The 20,574-nt window shown below is 47.7% G+C and overlaps 2 protein-coding genes across 2 annotated transcripts in view; one reads left to right on the top strand and one right to left on the bottom strand.

Moving 5' to 3' along the window:
- LOC119916213 (NLR family CARD domain-containing protein 3-like) overlaps positions 1-20,574 on the top strand; it is a 795,320-nt gene that overhangs the window by 472,580 nt on the left and 302,166 nt on the right.
- LOC119904809 (NHS-like protein 1) lies at positions 1,653-19,063 on the bottom strand. The gene is made up of 11 exons (XM_038721492.1): positions 18,382-19,063; positions 15,165-15,455; positions 13,152-13,289; positions 12,158-12,297; positions 9,514-9,748; positions 8,962-9,093; positions 8,473-8,834; positions 6,560-8,377; positions 4,328-6,527; positions 3,717-3,804; positions 1,653-2,809 (listed from the first exon to the last, which is right to left on the bottom strand). Exons 1-11 carry the CDS (start codon positions 19,061-19,063, stop codon positions 2,119-2,121), a joined length of 6,777 nt encoding a protein of 2,258 aa, XP_038577420.1. The 3' UTR covers positions 1,653-2,118.

The raw sequence follows: 20,574 nt of genomic DNA, 5'->3' as shown, positions 1-20,574 counted from the left end.
TTTGTTATTAACATTTCTCCACAAGAACCTCCTAAACCTCAAATGTTTCTGAAATCGTTCTGAAACCGGAATCTCATGAAATCCATACATGCAAAACAAAAACCGCAGCCAAGACGGACACCTGATGGACCCAACTGAACAGTGACTGAACAGTGACTGAACAGTTTTGAACTTCCTGACTTGATCCACAGCGCCACACAGTGGTCAAAGATTCAAAGTGCACCCTGACAGATTGTGATTTTGGTAGAGAATCTCAGGGAGGTGTTTTGCCCCTGAGAGCTGATGGGAAATATTTGCCTAGAAGAGAGATATGCTTGTTAGTTCCAGGTTATCTGCAGTGGTAGAACAAGGATTTGGATAAAAGTACCACAAGTTACCAATATATGAATGTAAAGACACAGAAATATCTCCTGTGACTGATATCTGAAGTACTTTTACTACCGTTTCTTTAACTACATGAGAGACAGATAATACTTCTCTAGGATTCAGAATGGAGGCATGTTACTTGCAGTATCATAGTGTTGTACTGGTACTTCAACTAAAGTAAAGGATCTGAGTACTTCGTCCGCCTCTACCTGAAAGTGTATTGGATGAAATCACAAGCTGTTTACCTGATTACCTGCTGATGAAGACTGAAGGCTCTTTAAAAACCCTAGCAGGTGGATACTGCATGGTGGAGTCTGCAATAATTATCTGAATATCAAACAAATGATTGCAGTTTTTGCTCAAACTGTGACACTGATTCTTCTCTGTGGTCATTTTTGAGTTTTTAAAGTTGCATTGCAGCATACTGTTGTTCACAACTCTTAAAATGAAAGACAAGGAATCAAATGAACTCGTCAGTTTCAGAAATTATTGTTTTTCCTTTATTGCTTCCATTTCTCAATCTTATGTGTACAGTTTTGTCTATTTACATTTAAAAGTTTCCATTTTCCTGCTTCTTGATTTCCATCTTTCTCATTTTTCTCCGACGTACAAAAGAGCTTTTCGTTCAGTTTCTCACGCTCGTCTCATAATTCCAGTTACACTGTATTAGTTTTATGGTTAATAACATTCGCACAGGAAAGATAATTAAGTTCCTAAAGTCTGAACCTTAAAAATGTACATCGTCTTTGACCGTTATGTCGTCTCACTACCTGCTAACTTGTTAAAAAAAAAAAGACTTGAGGCTCGGTGACTCGTTTAGATGGAGAAGCAGCAACATAAACAAAGGATTATTTACAGTACAGGACAAAGTACATCCCTTATTAATTATAGTGTCGGTCTATGTAGCTGGTGAGAACAAATGAGATGCTAATTTCACTTCTAATGCATTTACTTCCCATTCAAAGTTAAAATATTAAATCAGGGTTCAGCATCTTTAATGCTTTATGCTTCTCCTGTTAGATATTTATTGTTAAATGAGATTTACAAACTTAATAGTGCTGATTGCTTAATGTCATTACAATCTTTGATCTTGATTTTCAATGATAGAATTGTATGGATTTGGATGCTGCACCCTGTCAGTCATTACAATGTGGCGTGTAGTAAAACTTGTAATATGGCTGCTTAAATATTATTATTGTTATTATTATCATCATACTATTATAATTACTGTAACATTTACTCTGTGATCTCAAGAAAACCACTTTTTATATCTCAAATTAATCAAATGAAAATAATTCCACATCCTCTTCGGTTAAAAGTTGTGTTGTGTCAGAGAGAACATGGATGGTTTTGAATTTAGATGCCTCTTACTAGTGTGAGACAATATAACAAGTCAAACAAAAATTTAATTTATGTCCTTGCAAATAGTGAAAAAAGACAACGCTAAATCAAGCAAAAGACAAAATTAGAACATAAGAACATAATTACGGCAGTTTAACTGAAAGTACATTAACTGCAGGTGTTACTTTTCTGATCACCAGCAAATTATTGTGTCATCGCAACAAGTTTGTTTTCTTGGAGATCACACGTGTTTTTCAGGCTTCACGTCAGTGTTGCTACGAGAGACGCGTCCTTTAACAGAGAGTGTGCTTCAGTACATTTGATTAAACGCTTCAGGTGCGACGTGTCCGTCGTCACATTCCGTTTACTTCCTGCTGAACCCGAGCGGCGTCTTTACACTTGGCCTGTCCATCAGGAAGTCTCGACCAGCCTCTGACTCGGTCCTCCTTCGATTCCCGGAGACTCGCTGAAAACCCCGTCGTCTTCCTCCTCCTCGCTCTCTCCTTCAAAGATGGCGGTCATGGGGGCGGCGTAGAGGCGGCAGCGAGCGGCAAAGCGTCGGCTGGAGGAGCAGGGAGGCGTGAGCGAGCGAGGCCGCAAGGAGGATGAGGAGAGGAAGAAGAAGGGAGAGGAGGAGGAGGTGAGGAGGGGGTGATGAGGCATCAGATCCCGTCGCCTCCATCCGAACATCATGGAGAAGTTCTGACCGCAGAGAGACGCTGGTGCGTCCAGAGCACGGTGGACATTCAAATCACATGTATCCGAGGTTTGGGACAAGCCTGCGGGGTTGACTTCGGGCTGGACTGGTGGCGGTGGCAGCACACTGCGGAGGTCGGCGGTGGTCGTAGGAGACGCAGCGACGCGGAGCCGCTCGACAGCAGAGATTCGAGAAGACGAATCAGCCCGAGTTCCCTTCCTGAGCAGGAGAGCCTTAAAGCTTTCGCTTCTCGCTGATCTTTGACTTCTGAAGGCTCCGGGCCGCTGCAGACGGGGCGAGGGGTCGGTGGGGCAGACTGAAGGGGAGGACGAGGAGGACGACGAAGACGAGACACGGCGTCTCTCGTCTTCTGAATCCCTTCTTCCTAGCATCTTCCTCTTTGACCTGAGACAAACAGAAAAACACCCGTCACATCGAAGCTGCCCCCGAGCAAGGCACCCAAGCCGAGCAAAAACATGACTACTGGGTGACCACACAACAAACAAACAAACAAACAAACAACATTTAAGGAGGTTTCCGGTTTAAGAAGCAGCCTCGTCGGGGAACAAGAAAGGCGGAACTGACCAACGCATGGTCAAGACCCCTTGGTGTCGGTTCGTGACGTACTGGGCGAGGGCCTGTAGTGTTTATTTCACCCAGGAGGCCGGTACTCGATCCCCGTGAAACAGAAAGCTGACACTGTTTTTATTGAAGGTAGTGTTTTTTGTAAATTACAGTAACGTGAACCAAATAATCCAAACAGCATCTCCATCGCGTCTTTAGAAACCACAGATCTGATCTTCCTAAACTTTGGGGTGAATATAGCTGCAAAAAACTTTCTGCCATCCAACAAGTCTAACCGGAGGTTGCGTATTTGTTGTTGCTGACTTGACCGCGGAGCCCTACCTGCGCTAAAGGGTGCTATAAAGCAAAAAGTCTTCACCGAGCGTCCACATGTGACGAGCTGGGAGAGAGAAAGAAGAAACTTTGTGGAAAAAGAAAACAGACGGTTTCAAATTAGGGAACAAGGAGACAGGAAGTTTCCATCTAAGGTACAAGAAACAAAAAAGCTTCCTATTTGGGGAACAAGGGAGGAGGGAAGGTCACTGGATTACCCAGGGTCAGGGACTAGACTCCATCCACTACACCGGTCTTTACCTGAGGCCAAACCCCGCCTGCCGGGGCATTCACGCTGTGCCTTCCCACACCGCACTGCTCCACAGAGGCAGAGAGAGGAATGAAGCAGACTCATGAGAACGGGCTGACGGTCGGTACGGCAGCAGCGTGCGGGGCGTGTGCAGCGTGCTCCTACCTGTGGATGACAGCAAACAGGTCCTCTGTGGTTCGAGGTCGACTGGAGACGCACATCTGGTCCGCCGAAACACCGACGAACACGTCAGCTGAGAAACAGAGAGACGATTCAAACGCTTTATTACTTTTCTCTTTCAGAAAACTATGAATTAGAATAAAACGAGTATAAACCAGCAGCCGGCAGAGCAGCACACCCAGTGATTGGGGGGCAACAATTCAAAATATGATTAGTTATGGAAGAACTGACCCTGATATCTGGTACTGAGGGTGCAAACTACCGGGAGCCGGGGGGAGGACACGGGCTTCCCCGAGAACACCATATGTGAAATGTGCTATTTTTGCAAAGAATTTCCATTTTGCTATATCTTTATTATGGATGATGCGTAAAATTAGGCTATTTCCTGCCTGAGGGGGATTCATCACTAATGTAAAACCTTCCCTGTACGACTCAGTCTGCACGCGGATTAAATCAGGTCATTGTGGGTCCACATCATGGGCTTCAGGAGGAACAGCTGGTCCCAGGATCCTGTTGTTTCAGTCAGATCTCAGTCAGATAAATGATGTACTAACAGATAAACAAGCACGAGCTGGACTCCAGTAAACAGGACTTACCATCTGGGGGTCCTCCAGCCTCCTTCACCTCCTCTCTTCTCCTCTCTGCTCCCTCACTGCTCCTCTCCTCCTCCTGTATCAGGAGGTCTGGAAGTGACAGCCCCCCCCCCAGGCTCTCCGTGGACAGCGCTCTGCTGAGGGAGAACTTGCTCTGACCAATCAGAGAGCAGGAGCTTTCGGAGTCGCTGGTGTCTCGATCGCACGTCACCCTCACCCTCTCGCTCGTTTGCCTCGTCCTCTCCTTCCCCCCGTCTCGTTCATCTCCAGATGAGGATGAAGATGATGACGACGACGACGACGACGAAGAGGGAGATGGCTCCTTTTTCGATGACATCATCAGCAGTTGCCTGCCCGGCCTTCTCTTCCTCCTCTTCTTTGCTTTGTCTCTTTTCCTTGAGGTGGACGACATCATCATCATCATCATCGCGGCCGATTTCCTCCCTCTCTCTTCCACCCTCTCTTTCTCCTCTTCCTCTTCAGCCAGCAGTGACCTCATCATCCTCATTTGAAAGAGTTTCTCGTCATCCTTATGAAGTCTTGTCCCGATGATTCCAGCACAACGGGGGTCTGTTGCTCCAGTTTGGGCTCCCCCCGTGTGGCTGGAAGTACCACCACGGACCCCCGAGTTCTCTAAGGTGCTAAAGGCCCCCACAGTCCCCCATGTGTCTGAGGTACCACAGCTCTCCGAAGTACTCATGGTTCCATCGATATTGGGAGCCCCTTTGATCCTCAGGGTCTCTGCGAAACCAATGACTCCCGAGGGGCCACAGTTCCCCAAGGGGCCCCTGGTCCCTATGGATGCCTCCCCTGTACTTTTAGATGCGACGAGCGGTTTGGTTGTTTTGGGTGACGTCAGTGAGACATCTGGCTTCTTGTGCAAAATCTGTGGCTTCTGCCTGTGAGGCGAGCTGGCGGGCGAAGCGACGTCGGCGGGCGAGAGCGGGGCGACGTCGGCGGGCGAGAGCGGGGCGACGTCGGCGGGCGAGAGCGGGGCGACGTCGGCGGGCGTTATGTTTACAGGCGAAGAAGCAGCAGCATTCACTGAGCGCGCAGGTGAAGTTGTTTCGCTCACTGACTTGTCAGGAATTGCCGTTTTGTCCGCTGTGGTTCGCGTCAAGAGCTTTGGTGAAGGCGCACAGTGGCTCAGAGTTGTGTGCAAAGGTGTGCGGAAGGAATCAGATGGAAATTCTGATTGGCCGTTGAGCCCAAGGGAAGGCGCCGTGATTTGTCCACTGCTCTTCCAGCTACCCAGAATGCAAAGATCAGGCTTCTTTGGGGGAATCGGCTTCTCTGGGGAGCCGAGCTTCCTCGGGCTGCCTGTCTTACAGACGCTGTTACTGTGTGCTGCAGATTCTCCATCAGCTGCACCGTGATTCCACATTTCCGAATTACTCTCGTCATTTGTCTCTACTTCATCTTTGCTCTCCGACAGTATTGTTCCGTTCTTTCTTCGAGGCTCTCGTTTTGTTCCGGAGAGCGTCCAGTATGCAGAATCATTGTGCCTAACATCCTGTTGCTCTGCAGGCTCAGTCAGCTTACTGTCGGTGATCTGTTGCTGGATGACTGTGTTGATGTGGTTTTTGTCAGAATCATAAGACCTTTTGACCCAGGGATTGTCAGGACTGGAGTCTTCATTGTTTGCCAGTGTAGCATACATCTTAGTATCTTCCTTCTCTCGTTCATTGTACTGGATGTCTAGAGGAGTTTCGCCATCGGTCAGCTTAGGCCCAGAGCTGTTCTGGTTAGCTGGAACAGCAACGACGCCTCGCTGGCTCTGAAGATTAGCATAAGATGACTTAGCGTCGGGTGCCGTCACCTCACTTTTTGTTAGGTTATAGTAATCATAATCTGACTTGCATGCAGGCCCATCAGCGTTGGCTGGGCTATAAAGGCTAGAATTACCCATTAATGTGCTAGTTGTGTTAGCCTCATTGCTACCTGGATCATTTTGTAATCCATTCCTAACTGCTTTAACATCAGCGCTAGTCGGGCAATCAAGATTAGCATTAGCCAACGCAGCATTGTATGCATAAGCTTCTTTGCTCGGTAAAGCGTAGATGGTATTAGCATGGTTAGCATTAGCAGCTGCAGCATTGGCTAGCATGGTGTCAGGGGGCGGGCCTTCCTGGTTCTTGACAGAACGAAGCTTGACGCCCTGCAAAGCTTGGGCAGTGACCAGGAGGCCGGGGGGCGTGGCCACGTTTAAATAGCTATTTGGAGACTTGCCATGGCCTGGGGGGGGGGAGGAGGTGGCAGAGGATACGGGGAGAGAAGGCAGAGGTGGTGGTGGGGGGGAGGAGGGAGGTCAGCGAATGGGAATTCTGGGATTTCTGAAGAGGGAGGAATTGGAGGAGGTGGTGGGGAGGTTGGGGGAGGAGGGAAGTTGGTTGACGATGTTATGGTGGACACAAAGGAGGTCTGCCTGACGGCGTGGGAGTAGGGGGGAGGAGGAGGCCGACAGAAAGGAGGAAGAGGAGGTGGAGGAGGGAGGGATGAAGGCGGGAGAGGAGGAGGAATGGGGAGGGATGAAGGTGGTAGAGGAGGAGGAGGTGGAGGAGGCGGGGGAGGGGGAGGAGGAAGAGATGAAGGTGAAGAAGAAGGAGCAGCAGAGAGTTTGGTTAAAGGAGCAGGGGGGCAGGACTGAGGAAGGGGAGGAGCGGGAGGAGGGGAGGAGTGAATGGGGGAGTAGAAGACAGGAGGCAGAGGAGAGGAAGATCCTGGTAGAGGAGGAGGAGGAGGGAGAAGTGGATGCCTGGCAGAGGATTCTGAGGAGGTGCAGGAGGAGAGGGAGGAGGTGGAGGAAAATGAGGAGGAGAGGGAGGAAAAGAGTGATGACTTCCTCTCCGGCACCGGCGGCTTTGGCCTCCCTTCGCCCCGAGACGTCGTCCCGGGCAGGCAGGAGACAGCAGGGGACAGAGGGAAAGAAGAGGAGCGTAAAGAGGAGAAGGGGGAGGTCGCGGGGAGAGGGAAGGCTTCAGGGCTTGCTGCGAGAGGAGAGGAGGGGGTGAGGGGTGAGGACACGGGTGTGCCTGGAGTGGGGGTGTTAGACTGGCTGGAGTAGCCACTAGAGGGCGAAGCGAGCCGCTGCAGCCCGGCCGCGGAAGAGCCAGCTGGAAGGGGGTTTAGGGTAAATCTTAGCCCCTCCTCCTCTGAGCCTGGAGACCCAGGGGCGACGGCGTGGGAGGGGCTGGGACTTGGCGGCACGTGCTCGGACGGAGGATAGTCAAAGGAGATTTCCGCCTGGCAGTCCGGGCTTAAGGGTTCAAAGGTTGTGACTGTCCCACAGTTAAGCCCACTCTGGCGTCTTCTGAGGTTGCTCCGGGGCACCCAGGGGTCATCGAAGGCCTGTGGAGAGGAGGTGGGCTTACGCTCCAGAAGGGGGCTCCGCTCCACACGGGGACTGGACGAGGAGCGGGAGGGTTTGCTACGACCCGGACGGCGCCTCAGGGAGTCAGAGCGCAATGGCGGAGGAGGCGGCCGCTTGGACTTGCGGAGGGAGATGCAGCGGGTGATGGAAGACGAGTAGGAGGAGGAAGTGCTGGACTTCCTTTTCTCCTGCATTGGCCTGGGAGAGGAGGTCATTTTCTCTGAACACAGAGAGGTGCTGTCAGTGTGAGAGGGCGAAGAGCGAGCGGAGGAGAGCAGGGGATCACAGCTCCAACCTTCCCCAGAAAGACACCTCATCTCCTGGGTGATGCCGCTGTGGACGCTGGAGCTGCGGGACAGGGGCCGGTAGCTCCATGCCTCCTCATCGTAGGAGCATTGGGTATCCTGGTAACTAAACTGAGACTCTGAGTCTGCGATGGAAGAAGAGGATAGGTATTGGGAGGAGGAACGGGAACTGGGATGTTGGGCAGCCTCATTCAGGGACTTATCTCCGGGGTAAGACCACTCTGATTTTAGAGCACGGCTTGGGGTGCGAGGGAGGGAGGAGGAGACCGGGGAGGAAGGAAAGGAAGAGGATGAGGAGGAAGGTGACAGGGGGATGACTCTGGCAGTGGGGTCAAAGGGCAGCAGGGGCTGGAGGTCACTGGGGAAACCCTGTAGATCCTGTGACAGGAGAAGAAAACAGGAAAGAGGGAAAGAGTCTTACTTTTTGTTTTAGTCACTGAGCTACTTGTGACAACAATTTCTCCTGAACTGACCTGGCAGCACGATGAGGAGGCACTGAGCGTCCTGTAGGAGGCGCTGTTACAGCTGGCCTCGGAGTTCAGAGACGAGTTGGTTCCCGGACGGGGGAGGCTGTGGATCTCCGAGGGGGATGAGCAGCAGGAGATGGCGTGGTCGTGACAGGGTTTGACAGGAGGAGAGGAGGTAAGGGAGGCCATGAGGCTGGACATCCCCTCCCCTCTTGGAGCTCGGATCCTCCTCACTGATGACTGCCCCTCCTGTCTGACTTCTCCCCTCTCCTTTTCTTTCACCTCCTGCCCTGTACTGTTCTGTTGGTGGGCAGGTGGACTCACGGCGGAGAACTGAACAGGAAGAACCAAAGAGACCAAAGGCGAGTCTGGAGAGACAGAGAGGAGTTAAAGGAAGAGGAGAAGAAATGCTTTGCCACAAAACAGAAGTGAACAAATGGTTGAGTGCTGCAAGAAGTGATTGATGAACGGATAATGAAAGGGTGAAACTTATACCAAGCTTCCGGTTGACATCATCGGACATCCCAGTGACTCTCTTGCAGCGGCTCAGGTTCCGGGGGCGCCGGGATAACGAGTCCGCGTTGGAAGCCACTCTTCGAAAACTGGCCTGACGATCAAAACTCTGTCCTAAAGTGCGTGTATGCATGAAAACACCCACAACAAACCCCTCTTAGTCAATGAATTAGTGGAACAAGAGATGTCAGTTTAAAAGGTTCCAAGTCCGCTGGAGTACCGAGCCAGAGTCAAACTCTCAAAATCTGACTTCAGTCCGGTGTTGGAGTCGAGTTTCAGGTCTGAGTCATGTTTCAGGGCCCATGTGAGTCCAAAGTCTGCGTTAAATCTCTAAGTCCTAATTTTCCAAGTTGAGTTTCAAGTCAGAGTAAAGCCCAAAGTAGAGTCTCAAATCCAAATCCGAGTCAAGTTGATACTTGACATAGACTTTCAAGTCTGAGTCGAGTGTCAAGCGAGAGTTGAGTCCTGTATCAAATAAAGGCCTCTTTAAGGATAAGTTGAATCTCACATATAGATCTGACTCCAGTTACCTACCTGTTATATTGATAGGGACTATGTCAGCTGCGACTGCCTCGGCCTGCTGCCTCATCCTCTCCTCCGGTGTTGGAAGCCGGGGGGGCGGCTCCATCTCATCCTCGACCGCTGGCTCGTAGGTGGGGGCAAAGACATCCCAACAGGAGGTGCGGTGGACCGGGTTGAGGACCAGTGGGGTCAGGGGTCGCGTGTTGTTCAAGATAAACTTCTCGTCTTCATCCGAGAAAGCTGAGGACTGAGTACACACACACAAACTGAAAGAGTCAAGTTTAACTCCAGTGAACTGCAGTTTAAGCTTGTAGAGGAAGGTTTAACCACAGCAGAGTCACATTTAAGACCAAGTATAGTTTAACATGGGACAACCTTGAACACAGGATAGATTGGTCTTGCCTGATGAAACCTGGTGTCAAGTTTAAATACATGGACTACTTTAACACCAGTTGGTCCAACAGTACATAGTGTAATCCTCAGAGTTTACCAGGTCAAACTCTGTAGAGTTAAGTTTCTCACCAGATAAATCCAGTGTAGCCCTGCCTGAAAGAGTCAGGTAAACCGCCATGTGTAGGTTAATCTCGTGGAGTCTGGTTTAACCCAATGGAGTCCAGATTAACAGCAACAAGGTTTAATTTAACCCTAGTGTAGTTTGGTTCTACGTGGTAGTGTTAACCCCAGTGGCGCTTGTGTAGATTAATTGTAGGTGGGCCTTGTAGTTTAAGTTTAAACACTTAAATTTTATTTATATGACCATTATTTAACTAGGAAGTCACATTCAGGTTAAAACCTTTTTTACAAGTGAGACCTAATCAAGACAGGATCAGATAACAGGATCTAAAAGATAACCAAGCAACAATAAGAACCAATCACAACAACATCATTAGGTACAACATTTTGTACCACACTAAGACACAGCACAACAACACAACATTTAGGTATTACATACCACCCTACAGGAAAACTTGAAAGTTTAAACTCATAAGCCTCTTCTGTTACCTGGTAGAGTGGCGTTTAACCCCAGTAGAGTTTTATCCTAGTATAACCTAGCTGAACCTCAGTAGTGTGGAATTAACTTCATTACACTGTTTTCATTTGGTGAAGTCAAGTTCACCCCCAGCAGAATCTAGTTTAAGATGGAGTGGTCAGATTTAAACCCAGTGGAGTCTGGTTTTGTCCTAGTAGAGTCTAGTTGTACCCCAGAAGTTTGGGATTAACTGTATTTTAGCTTGGTCAAGTCAAGTTTAACCACAGTAGAGTCTAGTTTAAGATGGAGGGGTCAGATTTAAACCCAGTAGAGTCTGGTTTTGTCCTAGTAGAGTCTAGTTGTACCCCAGAAGTTTGGGATTAACTGTATTTTAGCTTGATCAAATCAAGTTTAACCACAGTAGAGTCTAGTTTAAGATGGAGTGGTCAGATTTAAACCCAGTGGAGTCTGGTTTTGTCCTAGTAGAGTCTAGTTGTACCCCAGAAGTTTGGGATTAACTGTATTATACTGTATTTTAGCTTGGTCAAGTCAAGTTTAACCACAGTAGAGTCTAGTTTAAGATGGAGTGGTCAGATTTAAACCCAGTAGAGTCTGGTTTTGTCCTAGTAGAGTCTAGTTGTACCCCAGAAGTTTGGGATTAACTGTATTTTAGCTTGGTCAAGTCAAGTTTAACCACAGTAGAGTCTAGTTTAAGATGGAGGGGTCAGATTTAAACCATGTTAAGTCTGGTTTTATCCTAGTAGAGTCTAGTGAAGCCTAGTTGGGTGTGACTAGGATAGCACTCTAGTTTAGTCTAGTTCATTCTAGTCTAGTCTACTTGAGTCCAGTTCCATCCATGGTTACCTTTCTCCTCCAAACTGAAAACTTGAAACAAACTGAAAAGCAGGACTGAGTGAGAAAGTCCAGGACTCTGGCCCTCTGAGAGGAGGGAAAACAGTAGAGATGGAACAGGGGTGGAAAAAAGAAATGAATAAAAGAAGCGTAAATGAGCGAGCACGAGAAATTAGACTCTTTGTTAAAACAATGACGACATCTGCTGGTATATAAATTTAATAGTTCACTCTGATTCGTGTCAGAGAGCCAACCCACCTTTACACCACAGGTAAGTACTTCAGTTTTGAGTTACTTCAATTTTCTCCTACTACTCCACTACATTTAACTTACTTTAAAGTATGTGTGTTGAGAAAACTCCTCTTTCTCAACCAAGCTAAACAAAACACATTAAAACACATTGCATTTGATGAAAAGAGCGTTGGAACGAAGCTGGAAACGGGGCTGTTGTTGACATTTTGGAGATACATTTTATTTTCTTGTTAAACATGAAAAATGTAATCTAGTAGGAACGTTTTAACCTGTTTTTCATAAATCTAACACTGCAACCTGCCTTATTTTGTCTTGTTTCATGAGACAGAACAGACCGACATATTCTCACAAAACTACTACAACAAACATATGTTTATGTAAAAAACTATATTTAACAGACCCACTATGACAGCAACGATTCTCCAAAATTAGTTATTTTAATACTTAAAGTACATTTTGCTATTGAATTTGTAATGTTGCGTCATATACATGTCTCCTGTATGAAAGAGGGAAAAAGCCTCATTAATATTCATGAGTCAACACTGTATGCATATCAATATCATGTGTTTGTGTGTCACAAACCATCCGCCTGCTTTTGTCCTTCCACCGCCGGCGTGTAGTTCTGCCCTCTGATTGGTCGAGCCCAGAGGAGGATGGACTCGGTGGGCGGGGCTGCGAGCTGCCGGGTCGGCTGTAACCATGCTGAGTCAGCCTGTTAGACACTACACACACACATATGAGAGAACAGAAGCTCCATGAGACACTAAACAGGCTCATATAGCCAATAATCAATAAGACATCTAATGCAAAGAATCAGTCAATATTCCAGACACCTTTTTGATTCTTTACCTTAAGATAAGAAAATAATTACGGTGTTTTACTGCAGTAAATCAATGAATCAGCTGAAAAGGTGTGAGCTTCTGATGCGGATTCCTCTTAATCAACACAGTCTATTCAGCATTAATCAAGACAGCTGAAATGAAAGGAAGTCCTTTGTCTGGGAACTGTGGCGGCGGAGGCGAGGAGGGTGGGGGGGGTTGACATGTGGCACTGCAGCTGCTGTGATGCAGTCTGCAGACCCCTGCAGCTCTCAGCGTTCAATAGTCGAATTAATCAGTGAGAGACGCACCAGAATAAGAGCTTTTAAATGTCTGTTCATCAGGATCCAAGGTGTCAAATGTGACGCAAATAACGGATCTGAAAACTGTGCAGCATCATGCAGAACGGCCCCTTTACAATAATATAGATTAGATTAGTGATTCATTAACGTGTTCATCGCTTTAATCCTGCAGCTCGTTTTAATGACTTTCTGAATAAATCATGATATTTATAATAAAGCCATAATTATATTCTGCAGTAAAAAGTGCAGTATTCCCTGAAATGTAGTGTAAAATGACTTTATACTCCAACACACTCTGACTCCACCTCCTCACATATAGACGCTTGGTCAAGACCCCTTGGCGCCGCGTCTTAACGCCCTGGGTAACACTTCAGTGTAGTTTTTTGAATGAATGAATCCACATGAGGTGCTGCTCAGAGTAAACTACAGCGTGTGTGTTCGTGCTGGATTAATTACCACCGTTCCTCCCCGTTGACCTCTGACCTTGCAGATCATCTGCGCTGCCGGACCGTCTTTTCCCGGGGATGAAGAGCAGACCCTGCTGGGGCTTCTGGGTAGTGTAGCGCACAGACCACTTGCTGTCCCCGTCCCCGGCTGCAGAGACAGAGAGCACAGCGCAGTGAGCGTATTTAATCTGGTTTCAGCAGATTCACACAGAAACGGAGACGATCAGCACTCCTCAAGGTCACCTCACAGGGCTTTTATTGTGAAGGAGCAGCAGACTGATTAGCAGCGGTATCTAGAGGACAGATGTGCGGACAGATGTGAAGCAGAGTGTCAGCTTACTGCAGTTTAGCGCCGACATATTTCACAAACTCATTTATCATGAATCTAGAGAGACAAAGGAAGAACTTTGGCGTTCGGAGGATTTAATCAGTGACTAAACTACAAAACACAACTCCTCATGAGGCCGCTCAGAAACACCGGTGGACACTAACTACTTTTATTTTTAATACATTTTCCTGATTATATACTTACATACTTTTCCTTTGCAACATTTTCAATGCAGTACTTTTCCTTGCAGCAGAGTATTTAACAGTATGGTATTAATACCTTTACTTCAGTAAAGGATCTGAATACTTCGTCCACCACTGGTCAAACCCACCGCAGTACTACAAACCACCATTTGACACGTTAAAGTAGAGACACGGGTCGCTTTGATGAATTTAAAGCCGTCTCGCTGTGAGGATTTAATCTGTTTTGGCTGATGTGGTCTGATCCATCGATCGCTTCCTCGGCTCTAATCTACCAGATCTGCTCCTGATAAACAGAATCAGATCATTTTTAAACTGAAGTCAGAAAAATTAAATCTGATATTCACATTTCAGCCTCCTGAAGGCTTCAGACCCCCTCAGAGACACTGATCACACGTCATAAACACACGTATTGATTATTGACCAGCTGTCGCAGCCTCAGAGCTCACTTATTCAAGAACCATCAGGTCTGTCACAGCGAGTGTAACACTGGAAGAGAGAGGACACCTCTGTCTTCGTTTACATGTATAAACTGTCAATGAAGAGTGAAATTTAATTAGTGGGAATTAAAGACGTTTTAAACAATAATTTTGCTGCTGCTGATGCTGAGAAGGTACCAGGAGTCCTCTGGGAGGTTCAAATGGTCCTGGAGGAGGTTCCAAGGGTCCTGGAGGAGGTTCCACAGGTTCTTCAGGGGGTTAGATGGGTCTGTAAGAAGGTACCACCAGTCCTTGAGAAGGAGAACTGGTTGTTTGGGTTCTTTTTAAGGGGTTTCAAGGCTGAGTCCTTGAGAGAAGTTCAAATAGTACTTGTAGAGGTCCCAGGGGTTGCTGATAAGGTACATCCTTGAGGAGCCTGATATGTTAGTTGAGGAGGTCCTCAGGGTCCTGGATAGGGTGCTTGAGAAGACCCCAAGGGCCCTTCAGAAGTCCCACAGGTCTTTCAAGACACTCACATGTTCCTTGAGGAGGTACCAAGGGTCCTGGAGAGGGTGTTTTGGGTCCTTGAGTAGACCCAAATGGTCCTTCAGAAGTCCCTGAGGTCTTTAAAGAGGCTCAAATGTTCCTTGAGGATGTACCAAGGGTCTGAAGAGGGTGCTTCAAGTCCTAGAGAAGACTCAAATGGTCCTGGAGATGGTTTTACAGGTCCCGGAGAAGAACCAAATGGGCCTTGAGAAGTACCAGTGGTCTTTAAAGATGCTCAGATGGTCACTGAGTTGGTTATAAGGCCCTTGAAGAGGATCCTGGAGTCCTTGAGGAGGTTCCAGTGGTCCTTGAGTCAGGTCTCTGCATTGTTGCTATGGTTACTTGCAGTCTAACACACCTTGAGCTCTGATTTAGGAAGGTGGTTAAGCCATTAACGTACACCAGACAGCCAATCAGAGAGCTGCGTTCTATGGAGGTCGTCTTTAGAGAACTACCATTCTCTCTCTCTCTCTGTATAAACACAGGTGATGCTCTCTCGCCCAGCAGCAGATATTAAATCACACACTCACCTCGGGTCTTGTTGAGATATCTGAGGACGGACTTGATCGCCGCTCCGATCAGAACCATGACGACGCCACGCACACACAAGCAGGACACACACACCGCCGAGGCTGCAGCAGACAGAGCAGCAGCAGTAATGCAGCGTCTCCTCCCCTCGCTCTCCCGTCTGTACTCGCCACTCGCTCGCTCTCTCCCTTTCTTTATTTCACACTCACACACACACACACACACACACACACCATGTTGGCAGCGAGCCAGCACACGAGTGTGTCCTTCATGTGTGTCGCCAGGTGATGAAGGTTACCCACAAACACACGCACGAACCGTGAATCATGAGGCTTTGTAGATGAAGGGAGATGAAGAAAGTGTGTGAGCGTTCATCTTTTATTCTCTGTGTTCTCTGTCTGTGTTCTTCTGTTCTCGCATTTCTAACTTTGTGAGGACCAAACCGAACGAGGACACGCCATTTCCACCTCTCGCCGCTAGTTTGCAAGTCCGGGACGAACGTTAGGGACTGGAATGAAATTAAGGAGGGTCCTGGAGTCACTGAAGTGGCTTCAAGGATCCTTTAATTGTATCAGAGGTCCTGAAATGGTTCTTGAGGAAGTCTGTGGGTGCTTGGGGGGTCTTTAAGTCTTTTCCACAGATCCTTGAAAAGGTATCTGAGGTCCTTGAAGACAAATCAGGGTGCGTGAGAAGGTACAAGAGGTCCTTGAGGACATATCAGGGGTGCATGAGAAGGTACAAGAGGTCCTGGGGGAGGTTTAAATGGTCCTTGAGGAGGTCCGTGGGTGCTTGGGCAGGGTATTTAAGCCTTTGAGGTTGATCCACAGGTCCTTGATAATGTATCATAGGTCCTTGAGGACATATCAGGGGTGCATGAGAAGGTACAAGAGGTCCTGGGGGAGGTTTAAATGGTCCTTGAGGAGGTCCGTGGGTGCTTGGGCAGGGTATTTAAGCCTTTGAGGTTGATCCACAGGTCCTTGATAATGTATCATAGGTCCTTGAGGACATATCAGGGGTGCATGAGAAGGTACCAGAGGTCCTTGAGGACATATCAGGGGTGCTTGAAAACGTAGCACCTGATAATAATACACCTGTACTGCAACTGTTACTGCACCATTAATCTCCATGGTAACGCGCAGCTGTTATGGTGGTTGATGGGGTTGAGGATCACCTTCATCATCACCTTCATCACCAGTCAAACTGGGACAGCTCCCGTCTGTAAGTGTGCCAACTATCTGGGCCATTGGAGCAGCTAATTAATCGTGTCTTCATTCCTGACAGCCCGTCTGTCCGTCGCCACCTCGCCGCCGTTTTAATTAGTTTAATTAATTAGACAGTAAGTAGGCCGCGCTGTCGTTACGCCACACTGTGTATATTTATAGTTAACAACATGTTCAACTCTGAACTCTGAGCTGATAAAAAAAGATCTGTTTCTCTGCTGTCCAATCAGATGAGCGGGGGGCGGGACTTCCTGTGTGACCATCACCATAGACTGTATAAAAGAAGTGGACGTAGTCATGGTGACGTCACCCGCTGGTTTGTGGACTGCCGCTTTGAAGGCTCGAATTTGACCGATACGGCGCCGCCATGTTGGGTTTTTGCTACCAGCGGCACCGGACGTGACCATATTTGGACGAGACGGCGGAGCTAATGGCCGTGTGCGGAGCTAGCTAGCTTGTTTAGCTAGGTGCATCTGTAACTCGTGTTAACGTCATTTTAACAGGGCTGAGAAAGTGAACAGCCGACTCCTAATAAGCTTTTTCAACGGCGCTGGTTAAACTTACACAGCGCCGAGTCACTCTAGCCCGATTGACAGGTCGCCATGGTAACGACTTGTCAATCACAGATACTCTAAATGGGACCATAATTTACTAAATGAACATCATGCTGGGTTGAAGACTTGAAACCATAAACTCCTCAGGAAAGCGGCTTCACGTCTCAGACCGGATCACTTTACGGTCTAAAAATCAATCCAACTTCCTGTTTTAGATTGACGTCATGGAGACAGTCAGGCACCAGTGGTGAAGCTAGCAGCTAGCAGGTAGCAGCTGTTGCTGTAAAGCCTGTTCATCTGCCATTTTAGGAATTAGCCGTTAGCCTAGCGCATGTAGCTGCAGCTAATCCCCTCCCACAGACACAGGAGATTATTCTACACAGGGGAGCTAATTAGTGGAGAACACAGAGAGTCAGTGTGTGTTAGTTAGCTTTACTGTGTTCTGCCTGTTATCAGAGCAGCGATTCATTATTGATGAGACAGTAACACACAGAGTTATCAGATCTGCAGGCACAGAGCAGCTCTGATGAAGAAGCTCGCCAGCAGACCCGTTTCACAGCAGACGTGTGTCACGTTAGCGATAACTTAATTAAAATGTAAACCTCATTAATGTCATTAGCTCCACTTCAGGTGCTCCTGCTGTGACAAATAACAAGCTCTGCTGGGACCAATCAGGACCGCACACACACAGATCCAGGAAAATGTGACGAATCAAAAACAAAACATGGCTAACCAGGCTAGCTGAAATAATTCAGGGCCAAACTGAGCCAAATAATGGCAGCTGGGAACATTCAGGACCCATTAAAGGCCAAAATAGGCTAGATGGGATTGGTAAAACCAAACATAGCTCAAGCTGGGACCATTCAGGACCAAGTAGGACCAACCAGACTAGCTAGGATAATTCAAAACCACACAGAGCCTGAAATGATTTAGGCCCAAACTGAGCCAAATAAAGTGTAGCTACGAACTTTCAGGACTAAACAGAAACAAACCTGGACCACAAAGAGTCACGTTAGGGTAGCTGGGAACATTCAGGACCACGAAAAGTCCAAACTAGGCTAGATTAGGACCATTCAGGACCATGTTCGGTCAACCTGACTAGGCCCTGAAATTATTCAGGGCCAAACTGAGCCAAATAATGGAAGCTGGGAACATTCAGGACTAAACAAAAACAAATCTGGAGCCACTAAGGACCAGACAGAGTAAAACCTGGGTAGCTGGGGACACTTGGGACCACACAGAGACACGTTAGGCTAACTGGAATCGTTCAGGACTAAACTGGGCCAAATAATGGCAGCTGGCAGCACGGGGACCATTCAGGACCAAACAGAGCTACACCAGCTGGGAAAGACCAGTACTTGTAGTGTTAGAAGTACTAGTAGTAGTACTACACCAAGACAGTCCACACAAACACATAACCTACTACCCAGAATTCCTTGCAGTACCTCTACGTAGAAGGGGCGTGGTTTGTGTGGCTTCCAGCCCGGAGCTCCTCCCTTGGCGGGGTCTGAAGCAGAAGAAGCTGGTCTTGCGCCTCCTGCTGGGCCGGTAGCGGTACTGCGGCGGGACCTCGGGCTCCCTGAGGGGATGCGGTCCGATGAGAGGCGAGGGGGCGGGCAGGGTGTAGCAAGGGCGGGGCTCAGGGGTGGGGGGCGCTGACGTGGTTCTGCGCCGCTGGGTGAGGACCGGGCAGGTGGAGCGTGGCGGATGGAGCGGTGGGGGTGGCGTGTTGGGCTTCCTGTAAGCTTCAGGAGCGAGAAAAAGTTTCCCGTGAGCCTCCGGAGGAAGAGAAGGGTGGACGTGGGGTCGTGGCGGGAGGTGCTGGCGGCGGTACCAGGGGCTGTTGCCTGGATACTGAAGGTGAGGTGGGAGGGGCTTTCTGTCACCTGAGGGCATCCCAGGCCTAGCGGCACCACCTGCATTCAGCCCCAAGATGGCGTCGTGGTGTTGGTGGATTTTGGCGCTGAGGAGGCGACGACGCAGGCTGCCCTCCGTCTTGGGCTGCAGGACGACCATCTTGCGTGGAAGAAGCTCGTCCCGCTCGTCATCGGGACCCCCGTTCCAGCAGTGCGACGCCCCGCCAGGCCCCGCCCCCTCACCGCCCAGACACTCCACATATGAAATCATCTTGTCCTGACGGCTGATTGGCTGTTAGATGTCCGTCCTCAGGACAGATCCGAGACGATGAACACGACAAAAACTATTCCCTCATTAACCATCTTTTCACAACAAAAGCCCTAGAGCCCTTCCAACCCTTCATAATAAAAGACCCTTGTATGTTTTCCCCTCAAGTTCAACTCAGCTTCACAATAAATGTCCAAACAGCAATCAGTCCTTTTAAAAAAAAAAGCTATTTCCTTAAAAATAAAAACCTATTAAACCCGATTTTTGATCCTTAATGTGAAAAAGGAGCTACGTTTGGTGATTCCTTCAAAGTAAAAGCCCAGAGTTCAAGCAAATAAATGTTTGAAAAAGCTTCAGGTCTTCAAAAAAACCCTCAATGTTTCAATACTTCGCAGTAAAATTTGTGTTTTTTTAACTCAACATAGCAAATATTGAATAAACACCTGTACACAGCTTCAAAATAAATCCACAAAATGTAATTTTTCACAATAAAACAATTCACAAAAAGAGTCCTTCAGAGTAACAACACAAACTTGTGTTGACCGCTACTGGTTGAAAAACAACAGCCAGTGCTCAAAAGCTCAAACATGCTCCAGCTGTCCTCAAAATGGGTTCAAGACACGTACACAGACAGTCGACCTTTCACAATAAAAGCTCAAAATACTTCACAGTGAAGATTCAGATTTGGCTTCAACATCCACATAACAGCTTAAAAAACTTCAGTCAGCCACAATTAAAACTTTCAGCAGCTCCACGTGACTTCTTCTATTCATTCCTTCACAATAAAAACATCAGACTTGTCACCACCAAAAAGCAAAGCCAAACCTCTCTCCCAGCTTCCACAAGTCCAAAAACATGTCAACAGTAAACGTTATATTCCTTCACTGGCGTTGACTGTGTGCGGCTGAGTTTCCTCTCTGCGTCTCTAATCTTCTAACAGGGATTATCCAGGTCTGCAGATGGCCTGTGAGAGGCAGGTATTTACCTCAACACATGTTGCTTGTTGCTGTATTACTGTGTCGAACTGCTATATTTGGATCCCGGCATCACACAACAGAAGGTCAATGCTGAGCAGAGTTTCCTCACTCTTTGATCCTGTGTCTACGGTTTCACAATAAAATGAAAAGGTCCTGTGTGTTTGCATCAAAGCCTGATTCATCTTATTCCTCTGTGCCACAGTTTCTCATCACCTGATTCACAAATTCCACATTTTATTTATGGGATTTTAAGAAAACAACACATCCTGCTCTCCACCTAAAACTCAACTACCTCTAACTCATGATCCACCTTTCGTCTGCGCAAACTAACGTACATAACAGCCATTTTGTGAATCTGCTTTCATATTTTTAAATATATGATATATATTCATATCACATTTCCAATTTTTTGTATCACCTTGGGTACTCCTTTAGTGTCCTTTATTTGACATGTTGGGCTCTGGTGAGACTTTCAAAATAAAAGTAGGCGTTAACGTTGCGTCGCGGTTTGGTTAGGTTTAGGAAAAGATCAGGATT

Source organism: Micropterus salmoides, unplaced genomic scaffold (assembly GCF_014851395.1).
Source record: "Micropterus salmoides isolate LMB-PRFRI ecotype aquatic unplaced genomic scaffold, ASM1485139v1 Ms_hic_scaffold_1, whole genome shotgun sequence".
NCBI classification, from domain to species: domain Eukaryota; kingdom Metazoa; phylum Chordata; class Actinopteri; order Centrarchiformes; family Centrarchidae; genus Micropterus; species Micropterus salmoides.
Note: the sequence above shows the minus strand (reverse complement) of the source record. Positions and strands in the feature narration are given on the sequence as shown.

Excerpts from the sequence above, each read along its gene's own strand:
- LOC119904809 (XM_038721492.1), bottom strand. The coding sequence starts at position 19,063 with ATGATTTCATATGTGGAGTGTCTGGGCGGTGAGGGGGCGGGGCCTGGC. Across the intron at positions 6,528-6,559 it reads CACCTCCTCCCCCCCCCCAG|GTGGCCACGCCCCCCGGCCT; the intron begins GCCATGGCAAGT and ends AGCTATTTAAAC. Across the intron at positions 3,805-4,327 it reads GGCTGGAGGACCCCCAGATG|CTGACGTGTTCGTCGGTGTT; the intron begins GTAAGTCCTGTT and ends TCTGTTTCTCAG.